Source organism: Manduca sexta, chromosome 26 (assembly GCF_014839805.1).
Source record: "Manduca sexta isolate Smith_Timp_Sample1 chromosome 26, JHU_Msex_v1.0, whole genome shotgun sequence".
NCBI lineage: Eukaryota > Metazoa > Arthropoda > Insecta > Lepidoptera > Sphingidae > Manduca > Manduca sexta.
This window is the reverse complement of record NC_051140.1, coordinates 2,105,151-2,129,041: the sequence shown is the minus strand read 5'-3', so window position 1 is coordinate 2,129,041 and position 23,891 is coordinate 2,105,151. Positions and strand designations below refer to the sequence as shown.

At 36.1% G+C, this 23,891-nt stretch overlaps 3 protein-coding genes across 4 annotated transcripts; 1 reads left to right on the top strand and 2 right to left on the bottom strand.

The window, feature by feature from the left end:
* Positions 1–741: 741 nt before the first annotated feature.
* On the bottom strand, positions 742–3,545 carry LOC115450417 (4,5-DOPA dioxygenase extradiol). Its single transcript, XM_030178431.2, has one exon. The coding sequence runs from the start codon at positions 3,397–3,399 to the stop codon at positions 2,473–2,475; it is 927 nt and encodes a 308-aa protein (XP_030034291.2). The 5' UTR covers positions 3,400–3,545; the 3' UTR covers positions 742–2,472.
* Positions 3,546–3,733: 188 nt separating this feature from the next.
* LOC115450415 lies at positions 3,734–14,886 on the top strand. 2 transcript variants are annotated; one of them, XM_030178428.2, is made up of 15 exons: positions 3,734–4,416; positions 6,556–6,677; positions 6,985–7,100; positions 7,474–7,590; positions 7,944–8,063; positions 8,485–8,600; positions 8,984–9,187; positions 9,757–9,891; positions 10,232–10,369; positions 10,875–10,987; positions 11,498–11,618; positions 12,006–12,096; positions 12,967–13,058; positions 13,399–13,467; positions 13,751–14,886. In XM_030178428.2, the coding sequence occupies exons 1-15, from the start codon at positions 3,997–3,999 to the stop codon at positions 13,883–13,885; spliced, it is 2,109 nt and encodes a 702-aa protein (XP_030034288.1). In that variant the 5' UTR covers positions 3,734–3,996; the 3' UTR covers positions 13,886–14,886. The 2 variants fall into 2 exon arrangements, with proteins under 2 accessions (XP_030034288.1, XP_030034287.1); XM_030178427.2 differs by having other exon boundaries at positions 3,735–4,416; positions 6,982–7,100.
* Positions 14,887–15,228: 342 nt separating this feature from the next.
* LOC115450416 (BRCA1-associated RING domain protein 1) lies at positions 15,229–17,572 on the bottom strand. The gene is made up of 2 exons (XM_030178429.2): positions 16,317–17,572; positions 15,229–15,867 (listed from the first exon to the last, which is right to left on the bottom strand). The coding sequence occupies exons 1-2, from the start codon at positions 17,464–17,466 to the stop codon at positions 15,491–15,493; spliced, it is 1,527 nt and encodes a 508-aa protein (XP_030034289.2). The 5' UTR covers positions 17,467–17,572; the 3' UTR covers positions 15,229–15,490.
* Between the last annotated feature and the right edge of the window lie 6,319 nt (positions 17,573–23,891).

The window sequence follows — 23,891 nt, the reverse complement described above, 5'->3', positions numbered from 1 at the left end:
TGGTTATATTAAGTGCATGTGCACTCATTAGTGGCATACTTTATCGCAAGTATCGAATGAAACAAGCAAAGGCGTCAACGGAAACTTCCGAACGAGGACAACCTGATCTTCATGGAGTCTACGCGTGTCCAGCGGACAGAAGGGTTGACCCTAATCAACCCCCAGCTCAATTTACGACAAAAGTCTACAATAGTCGCTGTTCTTCGGGGGGAGGTGTTACGCATAGCTCATATATGGAAAGCGCTACGCATGCATCGCCCCATAAACACAAGAAGCTACACGTGTTGCACCGTCAGCAGAACGTGACCACCATTGACGTCAATCGGAGGGCACATGAAACCGTCGTAGCAACCGCGCCGCATTCTTGGTCCAACATCGATCAACTATCAACCTATTTTAATTAGTAATAATTTCTTATATTGTAATTTTCCATTTATAAATTAAATTTCTTATTTTAATTTTGTTTTTTTTTGCGACCTCCGGCTGTGAACTATTAAATTAGTACCTACTTAATAAATCAATGATTCTTAGTAAAAAATATAATTTAATATTCAAACTTATAATATAAACCTGTGTATTTTGTATACTAGTGATATTTCGTGTACAATTGAGGAGTGTAAGAATAAATATGAATCATTCTCCATGTATTGTTTTTTATTTATTGAAAGTGTGTCAATGCCTTTTCAAATTTCAACTACAACCAGTCAAAGGCACGCTTATCAATAAAATAAAACAAGTTTATTGCAAGTAACAAAATATATTGTATAGCTTACAAATAATTAACCTTGTACCTAAACACCAGTGGTCCCCGCAACATAAAATAAATACTTAAATTATTCTTTTACACAATTTGAGTTTACTATAATTACGAAATAAACGTATATCAATTATAACAATAATGAACTTTAATAATTCTTTTGAGAATATATTGAGGCCAATCAGCCGTTTTACATAACATAGATGTGAATATATGATTAACAGCCGTTTTTAATAAATGATCCCAATCTGAATCTTTAACCCGATTCCGAGAATGAAGCAACCAAAATAACTCATCATGTCAAAATAAGCTGTTCTGATTGGTCTATTTTTGAGATCAATTGAAAAAAGCGATTGGGATTGTTTATTAAAAATGGCGGTAAAGCAAGTAGCCTTCATAAAGTAGATTGTTAACGATTAAAACATGTTGTTATTTTGCATTTGAATGTAATTGGCACATAACAAATGAATTTAGCGCGATTTGCAATATGGAAAATATGCGCCCAATCATGGCATGGCGAATATAATTTCAACCAAGATTTAAAAACAATCAAAATTGAACAAAATTGTATTATTTTAGCCTCATTTGTTAATTAATTCATTTATTACATATAGTAATAAAATTACGTTCTTATCCTCCACTGCCATAAATATACTAAGATGGTACAATGAATTACAAAATAATTTATTCTTATTAAATGATAACATGTAACATAAAGTTAAATATTTTGTTGTGCTCTCTAACTTAAGAGAAAATTGTATAGCATTTTTCTATGTTTATTTCATAAATGCTCAAAATAGATTATTTCTATTTGTATCTACACCATAGGTTTTCCTATATCACCTGTAAAACTTTAATTATTTTTGCTGCTAAACAGCTGTGTGCAAGCATTTTGTGTTAGTATAAAACACTGTAACCAGTGCAAATACTGGAAATTTCAGATATAAATCCTCCCAGCCAAATTTCCCCTACAGTGGCCAAGAACAACAGAGCTCAGCTAGGTACCCAGGAGATATTATAGTGCACAGGTGTGTGTGCAATACACAAGTGCACTCTCTGTTCCTTCACTCTCATAGTTCAGTGAGACAGCAATTCGTCATTGACCAGAGAGATCAGGGGCAGGACTAACAGCTTAACATGCCTAACACATACATGGTAATTGCAGACTTATAATAAGCAGTGTCATTCAAAATTGTTTGCTACTGTTAACAAACATTAAGCAGCAATTAAACAAATGGTTTATTTTTATAACTTAAGTATTTTAAGTTTTACTGTAGCAGTCAAAATTGGCAACTTTTCGGCACACTAAATAATTTATTTTATTTTATAATTGACAGCTATATAAGTTCATTCAAATTGGAATAAATTGGTTTACTATCAGTTCAAATTTTTGTATTTTTTGGCCAAAAGAGCCAAAAGTAGATTTTTGATTACTTATTGAAGGTACGAAATGTATTTTTCTTATGTGATGTTCAAACTTAAGCAGTAAAAATATATCTTAATTTGGATCTCAGAAACCAGTATAAAGCATAATTTTATACAAGAATGTCCTCTTTAAGAGTTAATAAAAAATATGCAGTGAAGTGATAAATCAGAGTGATAGTCAACATCATTGTGTAAATTTTCATAATAATAAGTGTCAATGTCATTGAATTGTTATTGACTTTTCTCTTATTATAGCATGATGAATGACTTGCATTATATTATTAATTGCATCAAATTTCTCTCCAAATAAATGAGCTAAGTCTGAATGTATCTCCCATATCCCATTTGAATATTCTCTCTCCAGGTTTTGGGCCCCCAGCACCAGCTATCACTACAAGTGGCATGAAGTGTTCTGCGCCTCCCATTGGATGGGCTTCCGTGGCGCCCGGCTGCTGTCGCCATGACAACAATCCTTCTCTCCTCACACTTTCATCTTCAGCAGTACACACTTTGTTCAAAAACTCATCAAATTCTTTATTAATAACTCTATGTTCATGTCGACTGTACATAAACCCTCGCATATTATGATACGACATCCCAGAGCCCAGGATGGCAATGCCTTCCTTTCGAAACTGGTGTAGGACTTGTCCCACCTTATAATGCTGTTCAGCATCTTGGTTCTTAAGTACAGATATTTGGATAATTGGTATATCTGCTGAAGGGTTTATAAGGAGCATGGGCACGAACACTCCGTGATCCCAACCCCTTTCCGGGTCCATCCTGGATTTAATTCCAGCATCTTTGAGTGACGTGTGAATGCGTTCTGCCAAAGCAGGATCTCCGGGCGCGTTGTACTTGTATTTGTATGACTCAGGCGGAAATCCGTAATAATCGAAGTACAGATCGTGATGTTTACCTGAGGATATCGCTACGATGTCAGACTCCCAATGTGCAGTCACGAGAATTATGGCCTTCACTTTGTTAAAATTGACATGTTTCTTTACCTCGTCTCGTAAGAACTTCGTGAGGTCCGCGTGTTCCTCGTCACCCAATAAAGGCATGGGACCACCGCCGTGGTTTACAAACAGCGCAGGAGCAACTACTGCCATAGTTCTAACACTAGTAGTAAAGTAGCGAATTATATTCATGGACAACAATGACAGAAAAACTATGAACGCGACTTGTATAAGAATCGACAATGTATTGAGGATAAGCATGAAAATGCATTTAATTTAACCTTGAAGTATATAAATAAAAAAATTGTATATAAAACTGAATATTAATCACCAATCAGGATATCAGCAGGCAACTTATATATTATAATTCTCTTTGAGGCAACTATTAGCACATCATGATGTTATGATTTTTAGCATGCTGTTACGTCAAAATTATGTAAGCAAATTAAAAAGAAAAACTAAATAATAATGCTTGAGATATATTGTTACGCAACTGGACTATACTTAAATAGTGTAACCCGTACAATCATCGACTAACAGAACACTAGTGCATAGAGATGAGTCTATATAATCAAAAAGAGACAGCATTACAAAAAAGAGATAGACGTTTCCCTCCATTCAAAAATGGCGTCGCTCTGAGTTGTCGTTTTTGCATTGACATAATTTAAAATTTTCTCAATTTGTAATCTAAAAACAACATTTTTTATATTTACTACCCCCGAAAAATGTGGTTGTACGATCGATAGTTGCATTTAATTTTATATTTCAATAACACATCATACTCTATCGAGACAATGTCGATGTATGGGCGAGGCGTTGAAACAAACCTTAAAAAAATAGTGTTTTAAAAGTGCAAAAATGGACAAGAAAAACAAAAAGAAAACTGTTATAAAACGGAAAAGTGACGAGCCGGCCGAAGGTGATAAAAAAAAGATTATGGTGAATAGAAAAAGTGATGAAAAAGACAAAGTGGAAGTGGTCAATCAAGTGGTGGAGGTGCCCGTGGAAGGTCAGCAGATAGTGCACACTGGGCAGCTGGTCGAAGGCAACTTCGAGCAGCCGGTGTTCGTGAACATGAAAGGCGAGCCTGTCCAAATAGGGCCCAACACCGTCATACTGTACGAACAAAGCGGGAATCCGTCGAACTTTGCATTTGGTGGGATGTGGACCATGGATTCCTCAGGCAGAATCGTCATGGCGGAGACTATTTACGACGTTAAAGGCGAACCTGAAGAGGAAAACACAAATTTCGTGCAGGCTAACACAGAAGTCAGTAATGTAAGTCAATTTAATATGGTTGAATAGTTTATTTACCAAAAATATTTGACCACCTTGGTTACTTTGTATTAGGGATACACATAAGGAGAATATTTAACTAGATCCATGAAACCTCTTTATCTTCAATTTATATCTATATATATATAAAAATCAATTGCTGTTCGTTAGTCTCGCTAAAACTCGAGAACGGCTGAACGGATTTATCTTATCTTGGTCTTGAATTATTCGTGGAGGTCTAGGGAAGGTTTAAAAGGTGAGAAAAATTCGAATAATTGCCGGGAAAATCCTCAAAACAGCATTTTTCTATTTCCCATACAAACGTTTTCTAAATAAAATGGAGAGTCAATTTGTAATTTATTACCGCTGCATAAAGTTCAAATTCGCGTGCGCGTTGGAGGATCTAATATCGCGTTCTGAAACTCAACAAAAGTGAAAGTGAATCGCGAACGCGACAAAATTGCATAGTCTCAAAATACATAGTACATAAATAGTGGTCGGCTTCGAGAAACTCAATTTTAGCTAACTTCAGTTGTTAATATAATATATAACTCAAAGATGACTGACAGTGATATATCAAGGAACAGCCCAAACCATTGGACGGATCGGGCTAAGACTTTACATGCATAAAGCTACTATGACGTAGGCATCCCCTAAGAAAGGATTTTGATAAATTCTACCCTTAAGGGGATAAAATAGGGGATGAAAGTTTGTATAAATGTTCTTAGCTTTTCGACTGATTGAACTGAAATTATAGATTGGGGATAAAATTAGTTTGAACCTATAAGTACCGGGAAAATATGTAGCAAGACTTTTATCAAACAGTGGAATTTTATCCTGGAAAACACCTTCACGCGAGCGAAGCCGCGAGCAAAAGCTAGTTAGTTATAGTTTTATAGGACTAACATTGACATTGTTATTAAATGACACAAATAAAAAAATTAAAAAAATATCTATGAAGTAGAACATGGATTTTAGGGAAAATAATCATTCTGTATGGTTGATTTTAGCACTATACTAGTAGAGGTAAACTGGTTTCATTTATTACACAATTTTAATATGACCCTTTATATGATTTAATTTTATTGTAATTAGTACTAATACTAATTATTCTTGTGCAATGTTTTTGTGTGTCACAAATGCAGCATATTTTGCCTAAAATATGATAAACAAAGTATTTTATTTTTATAAAAATAAAGCAGTTGAAATTGACAAAACTTTTGTGAATACATTTAGACTGGTTAGTTTTGTTTAAAATAAAATACTTTCTGTAGATTTTAATAAATAGCCTATTGTTTGGGAGGTAATAAACTCATAAACTTATTATTAGTGGTCACGTAATAGCTATAATCCAACCATTGTACTTAATATATTTTTGTAACATGTATTATACATTAATTTTATTTTTATGCACTCATTTATATTAACATTTAGATTGAACATTTTTTTTTGCATCATTTCATCTAGGTTTTATAGGTATAGGACAATTTTAATATCATTAAACTATATCTTTATCAAATAAAAAGTTTAATTGTTATGAATTTTCATATTAAAATCAAAAGTTTAAGACACTCTACTCAAAAATTTTCTGATTGTCATTTAGATATGATTGCTTTTCAAGCTTCGATATTCATATTCAGGAGTGTAATATGTCAATTCCTAATGTCATTTAAAAATTATGGTACTATATTAAAGTCTATACTCTATAGTAAAGCACCAAAATAATTTGAGTTTGCGATTCATATCGGTAATTATAATTTTCGTGTAAATAATTTTTTCTATTAAATTCTAATTAAATACACCTTAATATACATTACTTTGGATAATTTTTATATAGCTAAACATATGTGATGTTATTTTATCAATGAAAGTATCAATCTTGAAAAATACTGTCTGTACACACCAAATTTTAATAAACAATCTCCAAAAAGTTTTTATCTAATCTCACAAGTAATTGTAACTGTGTGAAAAAAAATATTTTTCTGACTGGTCCATTTTCATTATTGATCAAAAAAGCTATTGGGATTGTTGATTGAAATCGATGGAAAATTGTTACTTACAATTGTTTTAAGGTAATTGTTTGTGACAGCTTTATGGGTGTTTCAATTGACCATAGACTGTTATTGAGGCCAATGATTTCAGCAACAAGTGGAGGAGCAACAAACCACATACCAACAGTATGAAATAAGCAATAATGCTACAGTGGAACAGCAGGAGTATGAAGTAGCCATCATCGAGAACCCCACCACTGAGACTCCGGAACGGTGTGTACCAATGAACACAAAATATCATGATAAATAATCATTGTTAGAAACAATTGTGAACCCTTTTGGGATTCAGACTGAAATCCCATTATTTTTTCTGTGTATGGCTGTCTGATCAAGCCTACATACCCATAAGATTATATTAGGTTGTATTTTAATTATACTTATATGTTTATTCAGTTCAAGAACCAATCAGTCAGCTGTAACATTTAACGATTGCTGATTTGTAAAGAAAATATTGAATATCTACTGATTAAAATTTTTAAGTACTTTGTAATAATTCCGTATGGTGTATTGTCTTCAGAAGTACTGAACCTCAGGTGATCACGACGGAGGAGCAGCTGGTGGCGACGGGCGCGGCGGCCGTGCGTTGGCTCAATCAGAAATACGACTTTGTTGTCAGAAAACTGCAATTAAATTATGGTACCTAATTTATTTTGTCCATATTTAGACTTGGACAAACTAACACAACACAAACAAACACAACAACAACAAACACTGCAAAGTGACCACACTGCACCTGATGGTAAGTGGAGTGGGGTCCAATAGAATGTTAACTTATGAGAGTTGATTAATCCTTGGCTGTCGATACTATCATGCCAACCTGTTGGAATATATACACAGGCAGATCCTGGAAGGCGACACACCTACGTGGACCAATATGGCGAGTTTTAACAATATTATACCACAAGCAAAGATTTATGTCAATTTGGCATTTTTTGTCATTTACACTATTGCATTATCCTCGAAAATATGTATGTGTTGTAGAATAACTAATAGTGCTTATTGATCCCAGACGCGGGCGTAAAGCTGCTGCACTCAGAGTCGGGCTGCATCCAGTGCGTATACCTCACCACGCCCAGCATGCAGCTCGCGTTCAACGCCGTGCCTCAGTTCCTTTGCATTGAGACTGGTCAGTTCTATATGTCCATTTGTATTGCTGAGTATATATAAACTATAACTTGTGAGTTTAGTTCTATACTGTATAATTACTGATGAGCATTATGCTCCATTCTAGGTTAACAAGGTATAAATTGGTGAAACATAATGAACTCTGTATCTGTGTACCCCAAGTGCTACGACGTGTCCTTTAAATGAGGCTTAAAAACAGTGCTCACCCCCCAGTAGGCAAGGATTGGCTGTGCCTCTGGCATTGCTTTAATCCATGGGTGGCGGTTGCTGCTTACCATCAGGCGCATCTCTTGCTCATTTGTCTACAAAAGCAATAAAAAAATAAAAAAAATCAATGGGTGTTTGTTGTTACAGGCATAGAGTTCAACAGCATGATACCGACAGTAGGTGGCGGAGGCACTACCAGCGTGAAGCACAACGTGACGCTGTTTCTAGCGGAGGATGGCAATGGGAAATCTGTCATTGTTAGTGCAGGTGAGCTAAATAAATATACAATCAAACAAATACATACAACAAACACCTAATTGTAGCTCACATAAACTTACTTTTACTACCAACTTTCTAAACCTATACGCCCTTATTCATAGCCTTTCTTTTATCTAAGCACTGAGCATTGCTTTGATAATAAGTCTGTTTCGCAGTGCTGTCGGTATGGCAGCCTTCGCAGTGCGTAGACATAGGGCTGCTGTGATTGGCTATTATTGAGATACAACTTGAATCTAGTTGGCTGTGAGATAAACAAAGCTGAGAAACAGCCTTTAATCATTGAAAACAATAGCTGTCAAAACAGTTGCTGCTAGCATGCGAGATCAGGGATTACTTTTGATGCGTAATCTAAGATTGTTGCTCTGTTGTAAGAAATAGGAGCATAGTATTAAGTGCTGTTATATTTCAGGTATATCGACTCTAATTGAGGATGACTTGACTTGGTTGTTCGACACGTTCAAATCGTGCAACCCGGCGTGGCGGCAGGTGCGATGCGTTGTATGCGACCCTCTCAAGTGTCAACAGGTATGAAATAGCTATGAAAGTATACTATAGGTACTGATATAATAGTTTAAGAGACGTTTAAGTAATAAATATTACTGACAAATTTGTATTTGTAGTATACACATTTTATCTTTTGTTATAAGAACTAGGTTCTTAGCAATAAATTACAATATAGGCTATAAGATGAATGCGCAATATTATTCTAAATTAATCTTTTACTAAAATAATAATGTCAGGCAAATAATGGCACTATCATCTGTTAACATAAAAACAGTTTGTTTGTGTGTTTCTTACAAATATGTATAAAATGTTTTGTCATGTGTCCTCTTATAGTAAATGTCTAGCCATATAAAACCCTAGTATTACTATAGTAAGGGAGTAATATTTGTTTCCGTGTGTTGCAGACGGCGCGCGTGGCGTTCCCGAGCGCGCACGTGACGTGCTCGGTGTGGCAAGCGTCGAGCGCGTGCGCGCGGCTGTGCGTGGAGACGGCGCGCGCCGCACGCGCACCGCTCGACGCGCCCGACGCGCCCGCCGCGATCGCCGCGCGCTGCAAGACGTACGCGCTCGCGCTGCTCAGGGGCGAGCACACCGCCGCGCAGCTACAGGTCTGAAACGCACTTATAGCATACATCAGATAATAATAATATGAAAGAAATTAATAAATATTACAAAGAGGAAAGTAGGCTACAGAAATCTTACAAAATCTTTGGAAAAATATAGAAAGCTCCTGCTTAACATTGTTTGGTTTACAGAAGTTTCAAGTTAATTTTATTTTGACAGTCATATTATACAACTAATGTTGATAGTATTCATTTGACTACCATTTATTTGGGAGCATAGATTGGAGTGTGACTTTTGTATTTGATTGATTTCTGGCAGATGTCAATAAACAATCCCAATCAAATGAACGTTTTTTTGGCTTACTTGTGAATGACCTATTTTAATTGATTTATTCTCGAGATCAGATCAAATATTGAGATTGGGATAGGTTAATGGAAACGGCAGAAATACATTTATGTGCCAAGTAGCATTTACTTACGCGACAAATGTCCCCCCAGGGGCATTCTGTGTGGAGATCGAGCACAGAAGAATTGCTTCAGGGGGAGAGGGAGTGCTAAGGTTTTTTAATCAATATCTGTTCTACACATGTATGTTACTGTGTGTGTGATGCTAGGCGCTGAAGCGCGGCATCGCGGGCTCTGGTCCGACGTCGCAGCGGCTGTGGGACGCGCTGGCGCGCCCTCTCGCGCCATTACACAAGTTCGACACCTGGCTCGAAGCGGACAACTACACCAATATACTGCACAAGGTAGCTAACACTACTTCGAATAAACGATACAACTTAGACTATACACTATGGACCAAAGTTTATTTGTCTTGTAAAACCTAGTAATGACGTTGTTGGATACAGTCACACACAAAAGTAGCTGAACAAGCACAACAATTAAATTGCCTATTTGCATTAAGTTTAAATGAGATTTTTTTTTATTTATGTGATGTAAAGTAAACCTCGTTTGTTTTTTTTTTTTTTGTAAAAAAAAAGAGGTTGGTAAGAAAGTCCATTAGCAATTTCAAGTTTAAATTCTGTACATCATTGCAAGTGTTCATTGTCTCAAACTTTTGTCTGATTCGTTGTTCTTATTCCCTAGGGTCTGGAGCGGCTGGTGGGCAAGTTCCAGAACCTCGTGCGCAACGCGATGCAGCCCGACGAGTTCGTGTCGTTGTTCTTCAACGTGGCCAACCAGCTAGAGGACGAGCGCAGGAACTTCGCGCTCAGCAGGCTTAGGGTATGTAACACATTATTTTTTACAGTATAAGAAATTACGTTCTACTAGCCGTTTTCCTGAAAATCTTCCTTCAATGAATTAAGAGTGTTCTGCAATTCCAAATGTCAATAAAACTGGTCTGAGGATCGTATCCTAAAGAAAAGGTTGTCACACAAATACTTACGTGATCGGTATATTATTAGAGCATTTTACGCCATTTTGTTTTTCATTGAATAGATTGTTATAGTACAGAGGTAGCAAGTGTGTTTAGAATGTTAATTCCTTACATATTATGGTACATTTTTTTTCTCAGTTACCGATTAACAGCGATAATGCCAGTTTACTGAAAGAAAAAAATATAGTAAATTTGAAGTGTGCATGTTTTGTAAAGCCCATAAATATTGGAAATGACATTAGGAAATCTGCAGTCATTCCAACTCGGCTTCGTAAACCATAATTTTTTATGATGTATAACAGAAAGAATTCGCAACAGTTTGAACTATATTATTGCCATGCGTGTGCGCAGGATACAGAAACGCTGAAGCAGTCGCCGACGGACACGATCACGCAATACGCGTACAATCTCATGAGCCACCAGACGAAGCTGGCGCAGCGGTGTTTGGACGACCGGGCCGGCAGGTAACGTCGCTGTCTATTACACAGCCTAATTATATCGATAACATTTCTTGCTTCATTGTCCTGCATTTGCAAAGGTCCAACTCAAATATTTTTAAATATAATTATGTTTTTCGTATAACTTCTTAAAAGGAAGTAATTATCTGTTTATTTAGCATATCCTGTAATTTTCAATTCCGGTTTGACTTCTTAGTAAAATATTTTTCAGATTTGTTCTTAAACCTGTTCACATTTAGAGGTTGTTCCACACTCTTACTACTATTTTTTAACAAACACAAATAGTTTTTAATAAAATATTCAACTGGGATGCTATCACTGTTCGACATTAATTTTAATTTTGCATTTCATACAAAAGTCCTAGAAATTTCTTAAAATGGACAACACAGATTGTCCATCATTTACTGCCTTTTTATCAAGTTATAAACTTTCTTTATTGATACTGTATAAATATAACACACATACCAAACAAGCCACTTATTTCAAAAGGATTATAAACAATGTGTTTTTTCGCAGAAGACACAGCAGCGCGGCGATATGCAAGTACGGTACTTCCACGCAGGAGTGCTCGTGTCTGTTCAGCAAAGTGTTCCGACTACCCTGCAGGCACATTCTGATGCTCACTACTGAGCTAAAGGTACTCCTTGACTTTATTTAGAGTTATCTTCATTGCATGCAAGAGTATATACTTTGTTCACTATCACAAGCTTCTATATTATATTTGGTGTGATTTTAAGTTTCTTTTCGGTGAAAATTTTCAATTATCCCGAAAGATAAATAAAGTGGGAATCATGAATTTGTGTTTTCAAATTTTTACCAACAAGAAAAAAAGTATTTCGTTTTTGCAACATTGAAAATTGATAGTGGGCTTTGTAATAATGAGTCAGCGCTATTATGTTGGAGTTTTCGCTGTCAGCGAGTAAAACAGACTGGTATAATATTGGAATTGTGGAGATTCTGAGTTTAAACTATTAGTTTCACACACAGTACATTATTGTTGACAGCCCTTATATTTTGGTTCCAGGTGAAGACTCACATCCCGTTCGAGCCGCGCTGGACGGTGCAGCACTGTCTGTTCGGCTGCGAGACAAACGCGCAGACGGCCAACTCTACCGGTCAGTTAACAATATTAACCTTACTACCAAGGACTTTCAGTCTAACAACATCTGCATCTAAGTATCAAGTATTTAGATATATAGATAATATTTTTAACCAAAAAATTGTCTTCAGACCTCTGATAGACAATAATTGTTGGAAATTGATAGCTTTGGTGATGGATTTAGATTCGTCCTTTGATAATAAACCCATATGTTTCATCCAACAACTCCTCATTGGCATAACTGTATGACGGTACAACTGCATTGTCAGAGTGATCCCTGGGTCGGACAAAGTGATTTTGGGTTCTACTATTCTGTATTAGCCCGGAGACTAGAATTTGAGTCTGATATGGCGATAGGCTCGCCCCTATCACATCATAGGACAGAATACCTGGCGGAAAGTGGGTGCATCAGTTTGGCCTATACTTACCTCTTTGGAGATAAAAGGCATGAGTGTGTGTATGTGTGTCTCCCACTACTATGAGTATGATAGATGGTGAACTTGATTATTTTCATACAACCCATTTCATTCGATACTATAATAAAACAGTTTGATTTTTACATGGAACATGGTGTCAAGTGATCTACGTGGTGCTGTGTGTAAGAATTTGTTATTGCAGATACCACTGCAATGACTATACATTGCGTTACTTAATGAAATAACATATTCATCTCAATTTTTTTCTTACATTGTGCCAAATATCATTCATGAATATATGTTCACTATAAAATTACAGCAGCACTTTGTGATTTAAGTGTAATAATGTTAGTACGGTATTCTTTGTTGTTTACTGATAGTTACTGTCCAGCGAGTGACTTGCATATCTGTCACACGTTTGTATAAAGAAATAAAGTAGTGTACTGTACATTATATGTGTATGTTTACAGCGAGTGGCAATGTGGGAACGTTCATGGAGCAGGTGGTTGTAGAGGACACGCAGCACCGACAGAACTTGCAGCCCGCGCAACAGATGCACCAGGTGAACATGAACTATAATTATCTACTTACATAACATTAAGGCGCTAAAAATGTATGGAGGTATTCAAACGAACCATTATTTTGTAGACATGCCAATTTTTTTACAGAAATTTTGTCATACCCCAAAAAGATCTCATCTGATTATGGCAAAAAAATCCGACATTAATTGGTTGACCAAACACTGTCAAAGATCAACAGCATTACCTTCTGTTGGAGAGTGAACAAATGACAATAATAGAGATTATTGTCAAGTATTCTGAAAATCTGCCATGCATTCTAATAGGCAAATAGTGAGTCTCAGTTAACATGTTAAGTTGGTTCTAATTTAATGTATTATGCAGGTGGGTGGTGTCCGGCAACAGCAATACGTACTAGCCACGCCCGCGCAACCAGCCACGCCCGTCTCACAGGTATGTTTAATGACTATGCACAAGTTTTGTTTACCTTCAAGTGTCTCAACTTCATTAATTATAGATAATGACACTCTACACTGCCCAAAGATATTGGAGATTAGACCTTATTACAATAAGTCTGGATGATTTCAGTTTCCAGTAAACCTTCTTCATCAATACTTCAGCTATTGAGGGTATTGGGTTCTTATGAGATAAAAAATTATCTCTTTAACGTCAAGATAAGCAATAGTTAACCTGCCAAATCGAAATGCACATTACTGTTATATTTGCTTGTTTGCAGGTGATATTCTGCGGCGGCGGCGGCGTTAATTCGGTCGGAGGGGTGGGGTCGGTGGGCGGCGCGGCGCCTGTCATCACGTCGGTACTGTCCGCGGGCGGCGCCGTACTCACGCCACACCACACGCTGCACCACTGAACACCCTGCGCCAGGCTCCAGCAAGCTACCTTACGATGCCATCTCGTCCCACGTCGAGGCATATTGAATGTTTCGACGTGAGTGACGAACTTACACTGACGTCACAAAATTGAGACAATTTAAATAGTGACGAAGAACGAATAGCTACGTCAGACTGAGACATGTTAGCAGGACAAAGCCTAAAGCAGAAACAATGACAGCAATGTGGCAATATTTGCTGTCTGGCGTGCCTCACATAGAGGCAATTTAAGGTGTTGTGTGAACGAACCTCAGAATGTATCAAAGTGGATAGAATATTTGTTAATAATAGTTTGTATTTTTACTAACATTCTCCGTTCAAGTAAGTGTCCCACAGTCTCTTCATATTGCAATTAAGTTATAATTTAACAATGTGTTAATTTGTTATATGAAATTATTTGCAATGGATTGTTTTTGTTTAAATTATTGCTCATATGAAACAAAGAGTTAGACTGATTGTGCACATTATGTACTCTATTTGTTGTTGTTATCACATGTTTTGGGATACTTGTAATGCAAAATTACTATACGTCGAGGTGCGGAGAATGTTAAAACTAGTGAATCAACATAGACATGTAGATATAAGGTGTTTTGTAAATAACTTTATTAATGTAGTTATAGGCGAGATTGTCTGCGGCACTTCAAGTCGACTGTGAAAGTTATATAAATCCATCAGCTCCCAAAGACCAATTATGGGACAAGTAACAAGTTCTTATACACCATGCTGTCAGTCCCTGCAGGCTGAGGACATTACGAATTGTAGTACTGTTTACCTCTCAAGGCATAATACTGAGACATTTTGGACAGTCATTATAGATAAGTATTGTGATATTTCATAACATCAGCCTGTAGGGATGGCACGTTTGGCTGAAGTCATCCTCTAGGGGTCGACAATCGGATGTTTACTACGAGTACTCTTAACTTATTACTGCATAGATGTGTATTTTATAAATATTGTATTAAATAAACTGATTGGGAGATGACAATGGTTTTGATTTCTTTGTAACTACTATTGGGATTTATTAACACACTATTGAGCGCGGTTTGGCCCCCGTGTTACTTTCCCGGGATAAGTTTTGCTAAAGATAAGCCCCTACTAGACATGGGCGCCGCGCCGGCTTTAGGCCACACCACCGCACGCGGCGTGGTGGACTATTTTATCTAAGCCTCATTATGTATTTTCTGTGCATAAATGTCTATCTACATACAAAATTACATCAAAATCTTTTCTGTCGTTCAGCTGTGCAAGCATAGTAGGCAGACAAACAATTATTTTCGCATTTATAAGATGAGAATGGATTACATCCTGTTTTACAAAGAAAATGAAACATGATTTGAACTTTAATATCAAATTATCAAAACAAAAAAATTTAAATTCTGTATAATAACAAACTTATAATTACAAAACATTAGCTTAATTAATTACAGTACATAAGTTACATGTCTAATTTTAGAATGTAAATCACAATAATTAACCCAAACTTAAGTCTAGGATAGTGTTGAATATGATACGAAAATACAAATCTTGTAGAATAGGAAGATTCAAAATCTTTAAGGAGGGTAACTCCTGTATGTGTTTGTTTTGATTTACCAAGGTTCACACAACTCATACTTTTCAATGCACTCAATAAGCCACCCAATAGGAAGAGCCTTCAAATGCCGCATATTGTACATAGGTTCGTACATATCCTTGAAAATGATATAATGAGAACAAATTGCCAATTTTCCATCCCGTTTTGCATGGTATGGTACCAACTTCTCTTGTTCGGGGATTGATTCTGGGTTCGGCACTCTGCGGAGTACAATGCCTCCTGCATCAGTCACTAATTTGCTGAGTAAAGCTTTAGTAACTACAATGCTCTTTGAAATCTCATATTTTGTGTTGAAATTGTGGAAATAGAAATGGCAGCCATCAAACAAGCCAGGCAGTTGTTTGTATTTGTTGAATCTTGCAGTTTTTGGTCCTGGAAAGAATATAAGTTGGCAATGTCAGAAAAATATAAATTTCTCTATCTATTCTGTGCTAGTAACACTACCACATAGGGAATAGAAAATAAACAACATCCTTTGTACACATTTTATTATCATAAGATCTTAGTTCTGCTATCCAAAGACATTGAGCTTCGTAGATGACTTAATGAATGCCTGCTTGCAACTTACTTACATGTGTGGATATTTTTTTCTACATGCATGCATAATCATTGTCTTCTGCAAATTTGAATAAGTATAAGCCAAAATAACATCTTCATTGTTGAATGGCATTGTCACAATTAATTTAAAACTGAGTTGATTATGCTGAGTTGCAAAAATTCACAGCGTTTTATGAAGCATCTATAAAGCTACACCTCCATGGACATAAGGCTTAAAAACAAAAACTAACAGTTTTCAGAATAATAAATTTAATCTAAAATACCTGTATATGTTTTTGTTCCAACTCCAATCACTTCATATTTGTCAAAAGGTTCTAATTTATCATCCGTGCTGTTCGTCACCCATTCTGAAGATATAATCCACAGGGAACTAACAATGCCTTGAAGAACATCAATACTTGGAGCACATATACCATCCTCTGTGTCCACTATTAGATGCGTCACTTTCTTTGTAAATTTCACCTCAAGGTGTATATTATCATGATGTCTCGATAATGTTTTTAATTTGTTATGAGCTGTTTTGTACTGACTCACACAATATATGCGTATGTCTTCACTTTCTAACTCTAAATGCAAGTTGGACATGTGCATTATGTTCACAGACTGTGTTTGGACAATGTCCTCAGCGGCATCCATAATTGCTTTTCTCATTTCATCAGTAGCTAGTTGTAATGGAGTCTCTCCTTTGATATTGGGCATGTTTGGGTCTGCACCATGTGTTACAAGTTCTCTCGCGATATCAATATGTTTATACCTGACCGCCTCATGCAATGGTGTTTCATTGCTCTGCCCTGGGACGTTTATAAGTGTGTTGTACTGCAATAACAACTTTACAAGGTCTAACCGGCCGTTCTGCACAACTTCATGCAAGGGTGTCCAGCCAGCGTTATCTTTAGTATTTGTATTTGCTCCTTGGTTTAATAATTCAGTGATTTTCTCGACCTTTCCCAATCTACATGCCACATGAAGTGGTGTTTCTCCTTTATTATTTCTCTTTTCATTTGTTTTACTAAATCTACTGCTAGTTGTTGATATATCCAGCAGCGGGGGCCTAGATTTCTCTGGTCGTATGGTATCCTGGGCGGAGTGGGTGCTCAAGACTGTGCCATCATTTTTTTTAACTTTTTTGGAACTTATTTCGGAAGGTTTAAATCTTTTGAGCATGTTATTTATTTCTTTTGTGGAGTCTATACATACGCTTAGCCGATCATCGGTAAACGTATTGCATCCTTCAAGATCAATTCCGCAGTTAGGACAAGCTTTTAAGCTATCGAAATGTTCTGCACAAATCATGTGGAAACATTTGCTCAGTGTAACGGGATTTTTGCACAATTCTGAACACACGCGACATGTGTAATCATTTTTTACATTTTCAAATGCTTTTAAAAAATCTTGTATATCCGCCGAAGTCATATTAGATTTCTTATTTATTCTCAAAAGTTTTACTACCGCGGGAAAGCTTATTTTGTCAACAGTTGTCAACAGTGTCAACTGCAAAGAGTCAACTGTGAACTGTCATTACTGATTGTCAAACTCGAATTCCGTAGTCATAAACGGGAAAAACTTCTTTGAAAATACAAATGACACTGCGAAGTAGTTGGAAGAAAACTCAGAAAAGAAAATGTCTTTATAACTTAGGCAGAACTTTACAACCGCATATTCGTAATGAAAAACGAATATATACTTAACTCTGGCCTTAAAGTCTCGTATTTATAATAAAAGTTGATATTCTATTTTAATATTTATATTTTATTGGTTATCCTTTATTTATTAGATAGGTAAAATTGTTCTTCTATTCTAAGATTTTAACGCCCGAATACTGAAACGCTACTCAACCAACCAACTTGTCTGAGGCCTACTTAAATTTAACAGGCTACTTAATTTAAATGGCATTCTCAAACGTACATTATAAGATTTTACGGAAAACTCAGTTGAGGAGCAGTTAATTTGCTATAGATTATAAAAAGTTTGTTTTCGTTTACATAATTTTAAATAAAATGATATTTATGTGTCGTTTCACGCAGCATAATTTATGAAACATAAAAAAAATCAAATAACGTAATACGCAGTTTAATTAAAAATGATTTTTAATTATTAAATTCTCAACATTGATGTAGTAAATACATTCCAACTTATTTATACTTGCCATTTGGCAGCATGATCAGTATTGACATAGTCACTTTAGAAAAAAAAACTTCTGTATCTGTCAAATTTTCGTCAACAATTAAGTAAATCGTAGTGGAAAAAGCGCGGGAAACTTGGAAATAGGCGGACGTGTTTTTTTTTAATCTTGATAAAAAATAATTAATTTTGTAAATATAAGTTATCAGTAGGGTTAAATTTTCTGTATATTTTGTAGATTAGTGTTTTTAGTTTAGTTCATCATTTTGGTAAGTTTTTGCATATATTTAAACTGTAGAATAGTAAGGTCTTATGAATTTGCCGCCTGATCGGGGGGCTTAGTCCCTCCGGCGGGCAACTTTGTCACAATTGAGACTGAAAAGTCACATAATTATGCCTCCGAGTCGGGTATGGAGACAGATGCATCTGCATCAGCCCGGCCTCTAAAAAGAAGTCGCCGACATGTATGCAAGCGTTGCAATAAAAGACGTAAAAACACGGCTCTTCTGATGATAACCTACATGGCTGTGATTGCGAAGATCTTTCTCAGACTAGTCAACCCCAATCGATTAACAAACTTATTACCTCAGAAACCCCGATTCCCGCGCAAACTGTAGGCAGGAAAGTATATGATGGTTCGGATAGTGCGCCTTTTGTTATTCACGTACAAAAACATATTATTCAGGACAATGACTCTACCACTTTGCATCCACTTTCGTTTGGGAGATTCCTACAACGTAACAATTTTAAAAATATTATTAATGGTAGTGTTAAGAGGATAGGCAGAAATAAAATTTCTTTGGCTTTTTCTACATTTATTGACGCCAACTCTTTTATTACTCATGAAAATCTGTCTAAATTTAATTATAAGGCATTCATTCCGTCTTTTAACGTAACTAGAATGGGTTTAGTGCGTGGTGTGCCAGTAGAGTGGTTCCGGAAGAGATAATAGAAAATTCATCTGTACCAATTGGTTGTGGACCTATTTTAAAAGTCCGCAGATTAAACTTTAAAACTTTAGTAGACGGCTCTATGGTGTGGAAGCCCTCTCAAACCATTGTATGCACATTTGATGGCCAAGTTCTTCCAAAACGAATTTTTATGTCCTACAATTCAATGCCTGTGGACCTTTATATTTACCCTACTATACAGTGCTTTTATTGCTGTCGGTTTGGGCACACTAAAATACAATGTAGGAGCAAACCAAGGTGTTACAAATGCGGCGATAGCCATACTGGGGACTCTTGTGACAGGGATGAACGTAATGCCAATTGCTGCTTATGCTCAGGTTTTCACTTTGCTACTAGTAAAGTATGTCCTGAGCTCTCAAGGCAGATACAAATAAAACCTATATGGCCCAGAACTCTGTATCTTATGCAGAAGCCAGTAAATTGCTCCCACCAGTGACTAAATCTTTGCTGACACCCTTATATCTCAAACTCCCAGAGAAATTGAAACTTCTTCACCTATTACATTCAATCAACATTCTTCAAGTTATAAAAAACTGTTTTTCGCAAACCTCAGCCCCCCAAGAGCCCTTCTAAAGGGTATAATAAGGAAGCCCACAACAATATTTTAAAAGAATTTAGAATTCCTGAGCCCACTAACGGCTGTGCCATCAATGAAGTACTTAAAGACAATACTGTAAAACAATTCAATATCATGGAATTTATTACGGCATTAATTAACCTTTTATCCTCATTTAACATATCACCGTCCAACGCTGCTTCACTTCATAGTCTCATTTCTTCGATATCACCCCAAAATGGACAATCAAGTTCATTTAATCCAATGGAATTGCCGCAGCGCAATAAATAAAAAAGTGATATTATTTATTTAATAAATAAATACGAACCTTTAGTTTTTGCCTTGTGTGAAACATGGTTCAAATCAAATAATATATTTAAAATTAATGGTTATACAACAGTAAGAGAGGATAGACCAGATGGATATGGTGGAGTAGCTATACTTGTGAAGGATTCAATTCCTTTCACTGTGGTTTCTCTACCATCACACAGTGAAGAAATCTCAATCATAGCTATAATTATAAATAAAACATGTATTATATCTGTATATATATCTCACCCTTCTCATTCTTCACTTAATGAAATTAACAGTATTCTTTCCACACTTACTAATCCTTATATACTGTTAGGTGATTTTAACTGCCATCACCAGTCATGGGGTAGTTCAACTTCTAACTCCTATGGGGAAGAACTACTCAATATATTTGATACACATAATTTATGTATATTAAATTCTGGTTCCCCCACACGTCGCAGTGATCCAAGTCAGAACAATAGCGCAATAGATTTATCTGTCTGCACTCCTAACTTTGCTTCTCGTCTCACTTGGTGCACCCTTCCCTTAACATATGGTAGTGATCATTTCCCTATCAAAATATCTTTCCATTCCCAATCCCACATTCACAACCTAGAATATCTCACTTAAAACACAAACTTCCACATAGTAAGAGCAGCACTTGGCTAAATTATAAAAATTATGTTGACAATCAGCTATCTTCTCTTCCAATGGAAATGAGCAGGATTGTGCAGAAGTATTAGCTAAAATTCTTGTTTCCGCTGCAGATGATGCTTTCCCAGTAAAAATAATCATTCATTTAGGAAGATCCCAATGCCTCCGTGGTGGGACTCGGAATGCACAGCTGCAGCTAAAAACGTAAAGAAGCTGAAATAGAATATAGTTTAAATATGACCCAAGAAAACTTCATATACCTCTCTAGTATCATTACACAGACTCGAAAACTCTATAAACTGAAGAAAAGAGAGAGTTGGCATAATTTTTGCTCTGTCATTTCACCGAATACACCCCCTTCAGCTGTTTGGCGTAATATTAGGAGATTCCGGTCTGCATTTTCCGACCACACTACTTCCCGTATCCCGGATAATTTAGCAGGTGAATTTATAGATACATTAGCTCCTCCCTGGGTACCTCAAGAAGTTACTTTACAACCGGTAATTCGTGTGGAATCCAATATAACCTCTGATGACACGTCATTAAAAATCCCTTTCAATATTGAGGAATTGAAAGGTATCCTTTCTAATACTGTAGACTCATCTCCAGGTATCGATGGCATCCCATACTCATTTTTATCTAATGCTAGTCCCACTGTTCATTCTTATTATTTATCTCTTATCAATTCCGTAATGACAACAGGAAACATTCCTCAGATGTGGAAACGTCATGTGGTGTTGCCAATTCTCAAACCTAGTAAAATTCCGTCTGATATTTCATCATATCGTCCTATCGTTCTCAGTCCGGTTCTAATGAAAATAGCAGAGCATCTTATTAAAAATCGGCTAGAATGGTACATAGAAAATAAAGACTTACTGCCAAAAACTCAATACGGTTTTCGAAAAGGAAAAAGTACATTCGACTGTTTAAGTATTTTACTACAGATGTTCGTTTATCCTTCTCAAAAATTGCTCGACAGTTGCTGTATTTCTAGATATAAATGGGGCTTATGATAACGTCATATTATCTATCCTGCATAAGAAATTACAATCACTCAGCGTTCCAATAAATCTCTCAAATTTCATAATAAACATTTTACATGATCGTACGGTTAGCATTTCAACTACTCAGCAACAGTTAATTCGACATGTATGGAAAGGGCTTCCGCAAGGCTCGGTACTTAGTCCTTTGTTATACAATATATACACGTACGACTTGGACCGCTCTTTTAATAATGATGTTCAAGTTTTACAATATGCGGACGACTTACTACTATATTATAGTTCCCATTCAGTAGAACACGCTTGTTTAGTTTTAAACTCTGCTCTTCAATCTCTAAAAGTGCAGCAGTTTTATTTTCCAAAAAAAGGAGTCCCCAAACAATAAACGTTATTTACCGTGATACTCCAATCCCAGTCAAAAATAATTTTAAATATTTAGGCGTAGTCTTGGACTCTAAACTTTCTGGTACTTCACATTGCGACTACGTTGTTAATAAGGTTGAGCGCCACATTAACATGCTAAGATGTTTATCTGTGTGTGGTGGGGCGCCCACCCCATTCATTAAAACTTGTTTATAATGCTATAATTAGAAGCATTTTTGATTATGGTTCATTCTTGCTGGAACCAGGTGCAGCTTATTCTTTTAAAAATTAGATAACCTTCAATCAAAATCACTACGCATAATTACAGGGCAATGAAATCTAGCCCTATTAATGCATTGCAAGTGGAGTGTTGTGAACCTCCACTATGTCACAGGAGGCAATACCTTGCTGATAAATACTTATTTAAAATTATTCAATTTTCCTCCCATCCCCTCTTTCCATTACTGGAAGCTCTGTCTAAATACTATTCCACTATACCTAGTCATCGTTCCCGTAATCCTCCATGCCTAATTATAAGTTATAAAAATCTTTTCCATCCCGGCCCCCACTCATCGTTTTAATAAATTCCCGCTCTTCAACAACTGCTACAACTCGTTAATTTTCTCTCCTAGTATAATTTATGACTGTGTTAATAAAACTGCGCCCAATATAAAAATCTCATTCAACGCATTTCTTGAAGAACGTTTTGAGGGCTTCCATTACCTGTACACAGATGCTTCTAAATTTTCATTTTCGGAATGTGTTGGCATTGGTGTTTTCACTCTCAATACAAGATCGTTCAAGCTTCCTCCGGAATCATCTGTTTTACTGGCGAATGTTTTGGAATACTGAAGGCTATAGAATATGTTCTTTTACTTAAATTAAATAAAGCTGTTATCTTTTCCGATTCGCTAAGTGCTCTACAAGCCATCTTTAAATTTCCTTTTAAATATAACGGTATTTTGCCAGTTATTCTCCAAATAAGAGAGTTGGCGCACAAATGTATTTTGAGGGGATACTTATTATATTTTGTATGGATTCCTAGTCATTCTGGAATCCACGGCAACGAAACCGTCGACAAACTAGCTAAGGATGCGGTGCAAAGTGGTGACTTATTTCCATTTAAAACTACAGTCAAGACTTACAATCATTGCCGAAATTTTTTCTACGAGACTCTTGGAAAGAAACATGGTCATCTAGTTGCATAATGAAGGGCCGCTACTACTCCGTCATCCAGCCTCAGATCCCAACGAAACCGTGGTTTTTCAGAGTTAAGTTTGACAAGGTCGAGACTTCTATTCTTATTCGTATTAGGCTTGGTCACACTTGTGTCCCTGCTCACCTCGCCAGACTCAATATAGTAAACAGCCCTATGTGCGTTTGTGGATCAGATGTTGGCGACTTAAATCATATTCTGTTTTCTTGCTCTCAATTTGACCGTACATCTATGATTTGCTTCCTTTTGTATTCCTTTTCCATCTTCTATCCTCTCTTTACTTAGTACAAATAATTTTTCTGTGTATAAATGTATTGCATCATTTTTCATTAAGAACAATATAAAATTGTAATTATTTCATCCTCATCCATCATTAGTGTTATGTTTTTGTAAATTGTATTTTTATTTAATTTTTATTTTATGTAAGGCATAGTTTTTCCTTTTTCCTTTCAAACCCTCCTGATATCCTCTTTTCTAAATTTCTTTACCAGTCTTAATTTTATATCTCAAACTGTTTCCCTACCTTTGTCCTATGCAAAACCGTCAGCAAAGAAACCTAACATTGTAATCTCCAAGCTGCGCAAGCCAATATTATGAATATTTGCATCAACTTGTCTTTGGCTAAATGCACTAGACGTGCGAAGCCATGAAGAAAAAAAAAA